Source organism: Mobula birostris, chromosome 6 (genome assembly GCF_030028105.1).
Source record: "Mobula birostris isolate sMobBir1 chromosome 6, sMobBir1.hap1, whole genome shotgun sequence".
NCBI classification, from domain to species: Eukaryota; Metazoa; Chordata; class Chondrichthyes; order Myliobatiformes; family Myliobatidae; genus Mobula; species Mobula birostris.
Window position 1 is genome coordinate 28,506,609 of NC_092375.1, and position 14,303 is coordinate 28,520,911.

A 14,303-nucleotide genomic window follows, 5' to 3' on the forward strand; every position below is an offset into this window, starting at 1 on the left:
TTCTGGTCACCTCACTACAGGAAGGATGGGGAAACTATAGAAAGGGTGCAGAGGAGATTTACAAGGATGTTGCCTGGATTGGGGAGCATGCCTTAAGTGAATTCAGTGAATTGAGTGAATTCAGCTTTTCTCCTTGGAGCAACAGAGGATGAGAGGTGACCTGATAGAGGTGTATAAGATGATGAGAAGCATTAATCGTGTGGATAGTCAGAAGCTTTTTCCCAGGGCTGAAATGGCTAACACGAGAGGGCACAGTTTTAAGGTGCTTGGAAGTAGGTACAGAGGAGATGTCAGAGTCAAGTTTTTTTATGCGGAGAGTGCTGAGTGTGTGTGGACTGGGCTGCCGGCAACGGTGGTGGAGGTGGATAAAATAGGGTCTTTTTAGAGACTCCTGGATGGGTACATGGAGCTTAGGAAAATAGAGGGCTATGGGTAACCCTAGGTAATTTCTAAAGTACCGTAGGTACATGTTCGGTATAGAATTGTGGGCCTAAGGGCCTGTATTGTGCTGTAGGTTTTCTATGTTTCTATGGTCAGAAACTCTGCTCTTTCAGTCCTTACTTAAGTTAAAGCTTCACTTCTTTTAACCTTGCAATGTACAAATCTTGCATGTTTTCTATCTTATTGAAATAGGGTAAACTAAGATGACAATAGTAGCTATCAAATAAATTAATGCTACTATATTATTTACATTTAGATTTAGTCAAAATAAAGTGAAAAAGGTAATAAAGTTGATTAAAGTCTGAATTACTTTACAGCGTGAGGCATTTTAATATGAAGATTACCCGGTTAGCCCAGGGCTCACTTTCTGGATCAGGACTCTTACCTCCAGAGGTTGTGATTTCAAGTCAAACTCTATACAGTCTTTTTTGGCTGCAATGGAGCCATATAACATAGAACATAACTATTCTTCTTATTCATAACATTCTGCCTGATTTTATCTTTGGTAACTTTATTTTTCCTTGCTGATCTCCATAACCATTGATTTCCCAGTAGTTCAAAAGCCTAACTGACCTTGTTAATAAACCCAGTGCCTCAGCAGCCACAGCCCTTTGTGGTTGAGTTTTAAAGATTCATAGCCTTCTGAGAGAAGAAATTCTGTATCACATCAGTTTTGTAATCAATACCTTATCCTCAGATAATGCCCCCCTGCCTCTTCCACATTAGGAAACATAACCTATCAAGGCCCCTCAAAATTGTTCATTGCAGTTAGCCTTTTCATCCTTCAAGATCCTTCTGCTAATTTACCTTCAAAAGACAATGTCCACACCCCAAGAATCAATATCATTGACATTAGCCACACTGCCTCTAAGTAAGCCTTTCTTTATAAAAAAACAACCAAAAATGCATCCTTCAACCAGTGTTATTAAAAAAGATTATCTGGTCATTATCACATTTCTATTTCAGGACACTGCTGTACAGAAAATGACGGTGCATTTACAGTAGTAGCTACAATACAAAAATAGTAAAGCACTTAGAAACGTTCTGAAGTTGACGAAGATGTGATATAAATAAAAAGCTTATCACAGTAGTTTTATGAAGATGTGATATAAATGTAGTTTTAAAGTTTTTTTTAATGTAGTATTATTTAAAGAAATGCTCTCTTCAACTGTAAGTTATATAGGTGATGGAAATTTAAAATAAGACTAAAATGGCCCCAGTCAAAACTGCAGATGTCTCATTGATTGCCTGAAGCATCAAATGAAAAATCTGAAACCATAATATTTATAAACCATAATAAATGTTAGTATAATATTGTTTAACTTTTCATTTGCAAAGTAACTAGTATTTATAGAGTAATAATTTATTTAAAACATTTAATAAAAATAATTTTTTAAAAAGCATTTTCAATGCTGACAGATTAGTATCCAAAATAATGCACATCTTGACAATGCTGAAAATATTCAATTGCATGACCATACATTTTCCAACCTTTTACCAAAATAAAATGTGAATTTGAAAGTGTAACTAAAGAGGTAGTTTTTTGACTATAGCCTTTCAGTAAGGAAATGGATGTCTCGACAGAGAGATACAAGAGCATCAGTTGGCTTCTGGCTTTCTTTTGGATTCCTGTCAAGTCGTTGTGTTACTTCAGTGGCTTCTAGGATCAAGGCTACATGAGATGGTAACAGCTGAGGATTCTGACCTCCAAGCCACAAATCCCACAAGTAGTCAGACAGAAGAGCCAGTGCTGCGGCTGTAAGAAAACATAGAATTAGCATAAGAATGTCCATGGCAAATGAAACAGCAATTCACTTTTTACACAGGATAATTCTGTCATTTTGTGGTATGTGTTATCTTCCTGTGGAGGTGCACATTTTTTTTTCATTTTCTCTTATTCCTATTGAGCCAAGAAAACGCCATAACTGAGAGAGTGGTTTATGTCCTTTCTCAATAGTGCTCTGCTCAGATCTCATCTGTACCTACCTCCATTATCTAATCCAGCTCTCTCAGCCTCTTGGACATCCTTTCAAACAAACATTCTTTATATTTTCTTCAGCTGCTTAGCAAATTCAAGAAGGACCGTCCTAAGGAACTTCACTTTCATCTTTTGTTCAAGGGGCTCAAAATTTCCCACTTTGACTAAGCTCCTTCTCAATTGCCCTAAGGATTCCTTGCAAAATGTTTGATTATGCTCCTATGGAACTCTTTAGTGTATTTGCATCACACAAAAATAATGTCTTTCTAGTAGGTGCCTGCAAAGATGTATTCAAAGTCAAGTCATCTGATTTACTGCTCTTTTTTGTATGCAACACTGCAGAGATTAGGGGTTTCCTTATGGTTATCATCACTGGGGGTGGGTGGGGGAGGGGGGAGAGAAGTGGGGATAAGCTCCCAGCACCTCTTAAATGCTTCCAGTGGCATGAGTCTCAAATTACCAAGTCCAATTCCTGTCCTTCATGTGTAGCAGAGCTACTAAGCCCAGCAGAACAGTTTCTGCTAGCAGAAGGGGCATAGGACGATTACTGGCGCCTTCAAACCAGTCGCTTTGGGGAGATGGGGCCCAAAAGCCATGGCTGGCAGCTCATCTAGGAGAAGGAAAACTCTGATCTCAAACCTTCACTGCCTTGTGGCCATACCCACCCACGAGGAAGGCTTGGTGAACAAACCCCGAGGAAAAATACGGAGCTCGAGCCCCTATGACAGCACTACGTTGTGTTCGACAATGACTGGCAACTCCTACGATGTCACTGGTGCTGAACTGTATTGGTCTTCGCTGTTCCTTTGGATGCATCAGCTGTGTGGAGAGGGGTGCCTGCTGCATGGGCTACTGCTTGCTTTCTGTATTGTACTTTCCTGGCTCGTGTATCAAATGTGGAGAGGTAGGATGCAATATCTGGAGCAGACCTCAGCCAACGGAGGCCCTATATACAGTTTGGGGACGCACTCTCTGGTGATGTGCAAGGCCACCATATCCAACTGTCTGGTTTAAGTTAATGAAACTTTATTTAAATTCACATGTAGTATTCTGTTTCTGGTAAGCATATATTTATGCAAAAAGAAACCACATAAAAAGAAATAATTGTCTGATGAATCTTGAAACGTGAAAATTAAACTGACTTTATAGCTGTGTACAGGAAATTGCATTAAACAATCTTGAAAATGGAAGCACTGATGTGATTACACTGCTGGCCAGCTTGCGGTTCCGTGGAAAACAGTTTGTTAGCTACAGTGGGTGCTGACTTCCACACCTGTGCGCTGACCAGCAGAAGTCAGGAGTCAGCTGGAGGTGAGAGGTCACGTATCTGATCCCCACTCTGCCACTGGACTCAGTACTGATTTCCGCAGCGAGCACATCCTGGGCTGAGGCGCTGCGTACACTTTAGTTTCTGCTCCTTGGCTTAATGGCAGGGATGACTGGTGAATGCAGGCTGATTGAAAAGCTAAGTTCAGGAGTGGTTCGTTTTATATCACTCTCATTTCACAATTCTGGCACTTTTAATTAATTTATAGTGTATGACATAGTTAAGTATATTTATTATGTCTAATTACTTTTCAAAAGTATTTAAATGTATTTAATGTATTCAGTCGTCAGGACGTAAAGGCAATTCAAAAGCAGCAAGCTGCCAAAAGGTTGCAACGCTGACTTCAAAGCAAGATTTTTGGATTCCCACTGGATGGTTGTGGCAGTGAAACCCTCAGGAAATTTTGACCAGCAGTGCTGCAAGGTATACAGTTCTAGGGATACCACGGGTAGCAAGCCAGATTGAGCACAATTCAGACTCCTAATACTCAATGAGCAAGGAACAGAAAACTCTCATAATATTGGGTGCAAAAGCTGTATTAAATATAAATTATAAGTGATAGAACATTAAAAAATACTTTATTGAGGAAACATGGTTGTGAAAACTGTATGTGAAAATAAGCTCCTGAATTTGAAATTTTTGATGATTTACCAGAGTTTAGAGCAATCAGGAATTAAAACTGGGTATATAACATTGATTCCTACACTTGGTATATTAATTTTTTTACATGAAGAATTTAATTTCCTGTGATAACAAATTAACATGTTAACACGTCTGTGAACAATTTTAGTGTACAATTCAAATCGAGTTAACAGGCACATTACCACAGGAAATTAAATGCATTCAAGCATGGTTTAAAACAATCAGATGTTATCAATAGCATCTGTTAATACTGTACCATCATAATTTATGAGAGCAGACATGTCATTGTCTGAAAGTCAAGGAAGTGTAAATCAGAGTTTTAAAAAAGCAGAAAAGGGGATGATCGATAAATTTGTAAATGAATTCCAAGGATGCGTACTTATCTCACTGCTCTACTCGGTCTACGCTCATGACTTTCTGACTAGGTGCAGCTCAAACAGCATTACTACATCAATGGCAGCACTTTCGTTCTCAGAATCTCAGTTGGTGACAGGGAGATGTGCAGGACTGAGACAGATCAGGTGGTTGAGTAGTGTTGTTAACAACAGCCTTGCACACGTCAGCAAGATCAAGGAATTGATTATGGACTTCAGGAAAGGGACGTTGGGAGAACAGACACCAGTCCTCATTGAGAAGTCAGCAGTGGAAAGGGTGAAAAGCCTCAAGTTTCTGGGCATCAGCATTGTGGAGGATCTCTTCTAGGCTCAACACACTGATGTCATCACAAAGCCAGATGCTAGTGGCTTTACTTTATTATGAATATGAGGAGATTTATTATATCACCAAAGACTCTTGTAAATTTCTACATTTGAATGTTGGAGAATCATCTGACTGGCTGAATCACCACTTGGTATGGAACCTCCAATGCCTGCAGAGGGTAGTCCACTCAGCCAGTTTCACCATGAGCACAACCCTCTCCAACACTGATAGTGCCTCAAGAAAGCGGAGCCCATCATTAAGGCCAATTTATACTTCTGCGTCCAATCTACGCCGTAGGTATAGCCATGTACCCTACGCCGTAGGCTGACGCGCACCTCCCCAAAAATGTAACTACACATCACGGTGACGCAGACTGCAACAACTGCGATTGGTCCGCTTGATAGCATCGCATTTCCGGTTGCTTCTTCGCGTCAAGTCTACCTGCCGACATCTGAAAATATTTGAAATGCATTTCCTCATCCATGTCTCTCAGTGGCCAGACAAGCACAGAAAATTCACTCTCCTTCTGCCTCAATCCGTTCAATGGTCATACATACCATCTCCTCCGATGCCTTCTCTTTTCTGCATTGCAGTAATTTCAGTAAAAGTAACTCTTAGTCAACATTAGCTCCAACTCCAACATGATGCGCTCAGTTTCAGTCGCCATTGAAGTACACAAAGAAACTCAACACAGTGGCATAGAAACCCCACCGCCAACTAGCGCTTTGGCAGTGAATTGCAGAGCGACGCAGACACACCAACGCACAAGTATAAATGCTAACAATGGCGTAGGGCACTTGTGTAAGCTACGGCGTAGAGCCTACGTGGAAGAACAAATCAGCCTTTAAAGACCCTCACCAGCTGGGACAAGCCCGCATTGTGTACAAGAGCCTGAAAACCCAGATTCAATGTTTGGGAACACTTCGTCTTGTCCACCATCAGATTTCTGAACGGTCCAAGAACACTATATTATTTGTCTTTTCTTTATTTCTGTAACTGACAGAAATGTTTATGTCGTCCACTGTGTTTCTGCCACAAAACAACATATTTCATGATATATCTCAGTGGTAATAAATCTTATACTGGTTCTAAAAATCCATCAGGTTGAATTCATGAATCAGTAGAAATATTGGTATTATTCTCTGGAAATAATGACTTAAGTTTAAAAGCCAAATCTTACTGAATCATTATTAGCCAGATCCACTTCAGATGTTAGTAAGCTCACATTCCACCTGGGTAGTCCACAAGCCAAAGGAATAAACATAGAATTTTAAAAATTTTAGGTAAGCCTCATCTTTAGTGCATTTTTTCCCACCTCTCTCTCTTCTTCCAGTTCTTCTCCAGTCTTCCCATTTCTATCCCCTTTTCCACGTCACCATCTAGTCTCCTATTACTCATTTAGACAATAGGTGCAGGAGTAGGCCATTCGGCCATTCGAGCCAGCACCGCCATTCACTGTGACCATGGCTGATCATCCACAATCAGTACCCCGTTCCTGCCTTCTCCCCATATCCCTTGACTCCACTATCATTAAGAGCACTATCTAACTCTTTCTTGAAACCATCCAGGGAATTGGCCTCCACTGCCTTCTGAGGCAGAGCATTCCACAGATCCACAACTCTCTGGGTGAATAAGTTTTTCCTCAACTCCGTTCTAAATGGCCTACCCCTTATTCTCAAATTCTGGCCCTCTCCAGGTTCCATCTGCCCTTCTCTTCTCTTATGGCTTTCATTACCACTTTACTGACTTGGCAGATTCCAGCTTATCACCCTCCTAGGGGTCTCTATCATCCCCTTCCCTCTACCATCGCCTGGCTCCATTTATATCTATCTGCCTCTGTCTTCCAACACCACCACCTCTCTTCGCCAACTCCCCACTACAGCCCTGACTCATTCGGCCTGTCATCCTTTGGCACTCCTTGGTCCACTGGCCCCTGTCGCACCACTTTCTCTCTCCTCTTCAAAATTACCTTCCCATTCCATCCTTCGTCATGACGTATTGGTCCACTTCCCCAGGAGGAGCTGCTCAACCCACTGAACTCCTCCAGCAGGTAGTTTGTTGCTCCACTTCAAGTTTTGTTTCTTTCAGCTAGGTGGTCGGTGGAAATTTTGTCTTTAACAAACGCTGATGAAAAATAATATATTTACCTTTTCTTTCATGATCCTGGCCTTTCAGTGCAGGAAGACAGACTGCCTTGATGACACTCTTGTATATATTGCTGTCTGCCAATCCTCGAATCTCCAGCAGCTGAAACATGATACAGGTGAAGAGGTGAAAATGGTTCCCTGTCAAGTCATCTCCATTTACACTGTTAGTAATTTTACTATAAAATTGTAGTAGGTGACGCCGTAAAATACTGTCTTTCAAAAGTTCTTGAGTCACAGCAGCATGCGGCAGGAGATTTCTCTGAAGCCATACCAATAATGAGAAAGTTTGTGGATCACTAATAGGATTTTCAAGTGCTGACTTTATCACCCATCGAGCTACAACAAATAAGGTTGCTTTAACAGCACTGTCTTCTTCCTCTTCGCTTTCTTGGGGGTCAGTGGTTTTACTGGGGAGTTCTGCATCCCAGTTAATGAATATAGACCTCAAAGAAATTTTGCATTCCTCTAAACAAGATTCATCTGCTTCATTTTCAGCATCGTCTTGCATCTCCTCTCTCTTTTTTCTGCCACTCCGAGTTGCTCCCCAACCAAATCCTTTAGCTTTGTTCTTCTCTTTAATAACTTCTGTAAAGAATCATATCAAAGGCGAAATCAGTAATAGTATAAAGGACACAATTTAAATGGAGTCAGGTAACCTCTCATTCAGATTTAGGATTATTAATCATCCAAATCAGTTAATGTTTTATCTTGTCTCTAATAGCTTAAATAATTTAATAACTCCTTTATTTTTAAGTACAAGACTTTAAGACCATAGAACAGTACAGTACACACCCTTCAGCCCATGATGTTGTGCCGACTCTTTAACCTACTCCAAAGATCAATCTAACCCTTCCCTCTAACAGAGCCCTCCAATTTTTTCCATCCATATACCAATCTTTGAAAAACAAATCAGTTATTATGATGTGAAGACAGATGTAATGCTGTACTTCTTGTTGGGTATCCTTCAGTCACTGGAAAAAAAATGACAAACCTAAGAATAAAAGATATTGAGTAGCAGTGCAAGAAGACAGGCACTCCAGCCCACTATTAAGCACCAATTTATACTTACTCCATTTCATTTTTCACACACCATCATCCAAGATTCTACCACTCACCCATACACTTCAGGCAATTTACAGTGAACCATTAACTTATCAATTCTGCACTGGGATGTGGGAGGAAACTGCAGCACCTAGAGCAAATCCACACAGTCATAGGGAGAATGACCAAACTCCATACAGGTAGTCACATCAGAGGTTGGGATTGAAGCCAGGTTGCTGGAGCTGCCTGACAGCAAGACAGCAATTCAACCCGGTGCACCATTGTGCAATCCTGCGCCAGCAGATAATTTATAATTTGTCATTTTATTAAAATTGTCTGATTTTTATGGCCTCGCCTGAAGGACTTCTTTAAATGTAAGAAGTAAATATATCGAGTTAGATGTGCTATTGAACAAGCCTAAAAACCTAAACTTTGCAAATAATGAAAGTATCTCTATTTATTGAATTCACTGTGGCCTCATCTTAAATAAAGCTTCTTGCATTTACATCTTCTGCTAAATGGAACAGTTTGTTTTTGGGGCCATATGGAAATAACGTACAGCAAATGCTGGAAATTTGAGTAAAGACAGAAAATACAAGAAATCCCCAGCTGGTCAGAAAGCATGGGGAAACTGAGTTATGTTTCAAGTCTATTATCTTTCATGAGAACTAACCCCAGGGAAAAAGGATCTAGTGGCTTCCCAGTACATATGATGAATAAACTCTTCTCGGGCTTCCAGCCGGGTACAGGTATCGATTTTAACTGACATTTTGATACCAACTCTGTTATCTTCATCAGGGATGATGCCTGGGCATTCTAGTCCGGTGGTACTTATACCCCAGTTGTCCATCCCTCCTGACTGGTTAGGCCTCATCTACTCAGGTTTCCGCTATCCTACCTTGTTTACAATCGAATTCCAGTTCTTACTTAGAGTGATACCTTTGCCTTTGTTAAAATTATTTTCCTCTAGTTTTACTTCAATGGCTTCCTTCACCAGGTGGTTCCAAAAGCCATTGGTGCGGCACAGTAGTTTTGTGCCATCAAAGTCAATCCTATGAATTAACCCCGGAGCTTTGCTTTGAAACGCTATTTCATTTCCACTTATTCTATCCTGCCACTAACAGATTTAGATATTTATTTCCAACTTCAAATGTCTTCAATGTAGTTCATGTACAGTTCTGTGCAAAAGTTTTGGGTACATACATATAGCTAGGGTGCCAAGACTTTTGCACAGTACTGTATATTATGTCTTTCCAGTTACCAAATAATACTTAATACTACAAGTACAAAGCTAAGTACTCTTATTTCTGTTTCCCAGCCACCTTCCCATTTTGACCAGTATAGAGTACTGTGCAAAAGTTTTAGGCACATGTACAGTATATTGCAAGGGTGCCTAAGACTTTTGCACAGTATTCTATATTGGTCAAAATAGGAAAAGTACTGTAAATTGGGTGATTATGTATAGCCTCATCACTGGCATCAGTGTACAGATAAGAACTATCAATCTTTCTATATTTACAATAGGATCATAACTAAAGCAAATAAAAATTATATATATTTTTTGTAAGTTCTCTGTGTTATATTGGCCATCAACCAGAGATGCTTTAAATGTTGATGCATGGAACTTGCTTTACCCCAGTATAGGCAACTTGGATCTAAGTAATGGTTGCAAGATTAGCAGCCTTTCACTGAAAATCCCACAAAACTGCAAGGCGATCTTTACTGGCTTTATTGGTGTGAATGTCAGACCCCTGGTTGAAGTACTGTTGCCGGGGGGCAAAACAGTGAGACGTGTCTGCGGCACAATTTCTCTTAACACCAGAAAATAAAAAAAAAAGAATCAAATGCAAAACATTATGCAAAACATTTTACAAAACAACATAACCAGTAGAATGATTAATCTCTTGATGAAAAGCCAACATTTTCTACAGACTTTCAGAGAGTTTACTTCTCAGTACATGAACATCCCTGGCAATGCCAGCAGTGGGAAGGTTGTGATGAGCTTCAGTTATAATAGACAATGTTAGGCCAATTTATAGAACAGTTCAAATTCAACCCGATTGCTGTAGGTCTGGAGTCAGACCTAGTAAGGGATGATGTTAGTGAACATGATCCCTTTTTCAGCAAACTAGTAGTTTCTTAAAGATTATTTTCAAGATTAATTCTCTTAAAAATTCTTATATTTAATGTTTGAATTGAAAACATAGAGTTATCTATGTCAGATTTGGCCCTACCTTTTGCTAGTCTAGGTATTTACTAACTTGACCACTACACTATTATTGAGTCCATGGTTGCCAAAAATGAAAATGAAAAATAATATTTTTATATTAAAACTAAATGATAATAAGGCATAAGGAAAAGTATTAACTTACTCTGCAATTCCTTAACATTATACTTGTGAGCCAGATTCTGTAAGGATTCCTGCACGTGGGACTCCTTTCCTACAATACCCCACTTATGTAACAATAACAAGACCTCTGTGTAAGACAGAACTTTTTCATTTAGAACAATCCACCCTTTCTCCTTGTAGTCATCAAAAGCAACACATCGATGTTGCAGAACAGAACTCAATGTTTGCAGAAATTTTGACAATGTTCTGTTCTCCATCTTTATCCTGCCAAAAGAAATACATGTTGGTGAATTAGTTTAATACAGTACGTAGAAATGTATAAATAGCCTGTTTTTTCCAATGTGTGACATTCTGGATGGAGTACGGTTATAATCTACCTCTGAAGATTTTCTGAACTTAGAAATCTTTTAACTGAGCACAGTTGTGAGGAACAGGTGTCCCACCATCAAAATAACCACAGCCTGCCCTGTCACCTGGACAAATTTTAACAAATAACTTAGGAGACAGCTGTCAGAATCAGAATCAGGTTTATTATCACCAGCATGTGACATGAAATTTGTTAACTTAGCAGCAGCAGTTCAATGCAATGCATAATATAGAAGAGAAAAATAAAGTAAAATAATAAGTAAATCAATTAGTGTATATGTATATTGAATAGATTAAAAAATGTGTAAAGAAAGAAATACTGTATATTAAAAAAAGTGAGGTAGTGCCCAAGGTTTCAATGTCCATTAAGGAATCGAATGACAGAGGGGAAGAAGCTGTTCCTGAATCGCTGAGTGTGTGCCTTCAGGCTTCTGTACCTCCTACTTGATGGTAACAGTGAGAAAAGGGCACGTCCCGGGTGCTGGAGGACCTTAATAATGGTCTCCATTTGCCCTTATTTTCTTCCATTTAGCAAACACACATGAAGACTAGGTTTGCATGTTGATGGCATACTGAAGGAGCACCCGTCAGAGATGCTGCATCTGGACATGGCGTTACACGAAATTAGAACATAGAATGCATTCTACATGAAATATGAAGATTCCATTTTATTACTGATGAATAACAGGAAGCATTCTTGAATAATGGCAAAATGCACCTCTCAAATCAACTCACTTTAAAATAGGTTGATTGTTTATTCATTATATGATTATTTCTTAGATCTTATTGTATAACACAATGCTTTGAAATATTTCAGCAAGCCAAGCAGTGGGTAAACCCAAACATTATGTCAGTAAGAGAAAGCTTTCAGAATTCATATTTCTTACCAGATATGTTGTATCAGAAGAGAGAAAACAAACAGAAATTCATTTATCAGTGGTAAAGGTAGAAACTTCTGAGTCGTTTCTTTGTTTCCCAGGTTAGTGAACCACAAGGTATAGAGGAGTGAAACTAAGTCAGAGAGCAGTCTGTTTTCTAAAGTCCTTTAGAGCAAAGAGATCCAAATCAATTCCAATAATATAAAAAAGACGATTATAATGCAAACTTCACAGATAAATTTAACATATTTAATAAAGTTGGTATTAAAAGAATGTAAAGCCATGAGTAAATTACATTGTAAGCACAGCACATCTCAGAAGGTCCAAGTATATTAGAAACCTAGAAAACCTACAGTACAATACGGGCCCTTCGGCCCACAAAGCTGTGCTGAACATGTCCTTACCTTAGAAATTACCTAGGGTTACCCATAGCCCTCTATTTTTCAAAGCTCCATGTACCTATCCAGGAGTCTCTTAAAAGACCCTATCTTATCCGCCTCCACCACTGCCGCCGGCAACCCATTCCACGCACCCACCACGCTCTTCGTAAAAAAACTTATTCCTGCCATCTCCTCTGTACCTACTTCCAAGCACCTTAAAGCTGTGCCCTGTCGTGCTGGCCATTTCAGCTCTGGGAAAAAGCCTTTGACTATCCACACGATCAGTGCCTCTCATATTATGGGAATTACATTCTCAGAGATGTTTTTATAACCTTCCCATTACAAATGATTCTGATATAAAAATGCAACACAGAATTTCACAAAGCAGTATTTTAAAAATGAATCAATTCAACAATTTGCAGCCTGACAATAAATTAATTTTAAAGTATCAAAGTTATACAGGAAGGAAACAGACCCTTTCGTCCAATTGTCCAAGCAGACTAAGGTGCCTACCACAGCTAGTCCTACTTGCCCGCATTTGGCCCATATCCCCGGAAACCTTTCCTATGCTTTAAAATGTATTTTAAACATTGTAATCGTACCGGCCTCTACCACTTCTGATGGCAGCTTGTTCTTTATACCCACCAACCCTCATGTGGAAAAGCTGCACCTTAGGTCCCTTTTAAATCTTTATTCTCTCACCTTAAATGATCTCTAGTTTTAGACTCCCCTACCCTGGGAAAAAGACAATGACCGTTTACCTTATCTAAGCCATTCATACCTCAGACACCTCTTAAACTCTTGTGCTTCAGGGAGAAGTCCCAGCCTATCCAGTCTCTCCTTGTAACTCCACCTCTCCAGACTTGATACCGTCCTACAAAACTCCTATGCACCCTTTCCAGCTTAATGACATCCTTCCTATAGCTAGGATACTCGAACTGCACATATCCAAGTACAGACAAACCAACATTTAGTTTCAGTGCAAACATGATGTTCCAACTTGTACTCAGTGGTCTGACTGATGAAGGCAAGTATGCCATTTGCCTTTTTTACTAGTCTTTTTAGCTGTGTTGCCACTTTTGGAGAACAATGTACATATATCCCCATAGACCTCTATGTTCTACAACACTCTCCAAGACCCTGTAATTTTTTGGTACCATGGTTCACTTTCCCAAAATACAATACTTTCCCTTTGACTGAGTTAAATCCAATCTTCCACTGACTCATTTTCCCAGTTGATTAATGTCCTGTTGGAATCTTAGATGTCCTTTTTCACTGTCCACTACACCACCAGTGATGGTGCCATCTGCAAACTTAAAAACCTAGTTCTCCCAGATTGTTAATATACATGACAAATGACAGTGGATCCAGCAGTGATCACTGTGGATCGATGACTGTTATTGGTCTCCAATCTGAAAAGCAACCCTACAATACTAGTCGACTCCTACTACCATGAAAATGCAACATTCATTTGGCTGGCTCACATGTGACCTAACCTTCCAAACCAGCCTACCATGCAGGACCTCGTCAAAGACTTTAGTAAAGTCCACGTAGATAGAGGCTACCACTCTGCCCTCATCAATCTTCTTAGTCACTTCTTCAAATACTCAATCAAATTCAGTGAGGCACAATTTCCCCATACAATGCCATGCTGCCTTCCTTTCCTTTCCAAATGCAGTTAGACCCTGTCTCTCAGAATCCCCTTCAACAATGTTATTTTTCACCATGCTGTAGTTCCCTAGCTTGTCCGTGCAGTTCTTCTTAAACAATGGCAGAATATTAGCACTCTCCAGTCTTTCAGTAACTCACACATGGATAACGAGGATCCAAGAATCTCAGGAATTTCTTCCTTGGCTTCCCACAATGCTCTAGGATACATTTGGTCAAGTCTTGGGGACTTAACCACCTTAGACATTTTAAGACTGGCAGCATATCTTTTTTTGTAATTTGTATATGTTTCCAGACAACACTTCTCTTCCCCATGTATCTTGGCCTCATGATCTTATCCATGGTAAATACAGATGAAAAATATTCATTCAAGATCCTGCCCCTCT

General features: G+C 39.7%; 1 protein-coding gene across 2 annotated transcripts in view; it reads right to left on the minus strand.

The window, feature by feature from the left end:
* Window positions 1-817: 817 nt before the first annotated feature.
* Window positions 818-14,303, minus strand: part of urb1 (URB1 ribosome biogenesis homolog) — a 126,845-nt gene continuing 113,359 nt past the window's right edge. The window contains exons 37-40 of one of the 2 annotated variants that reach the window (XM_072260096.1): window positions 11,879-12,034; window positions 10,648-10,889; window positions 7,235-7,819; window positions 818-2,197 (exon numbers count right to left, since the gene is read on the minus strand). In XM_072260096.1, coding sequence (XP_072116197.1) covers window positions 1,989-2,197; window positions 7,235-7,819; window positions 10,648-10,889; window positions 11,879-12,034 — 1,192 coding nt within the window. In that variant the 3' untranslated portion in view covers window positions 818-1,988. The remainder of the gene's footprint in view (window positions 2,198-7,234; window positions 7,820-10,647; window positions 10,890-11,878; window positions 12,035-14,303) is intronic. The other variant, XM_072260097.1, reaches the window with a different exon arrangement.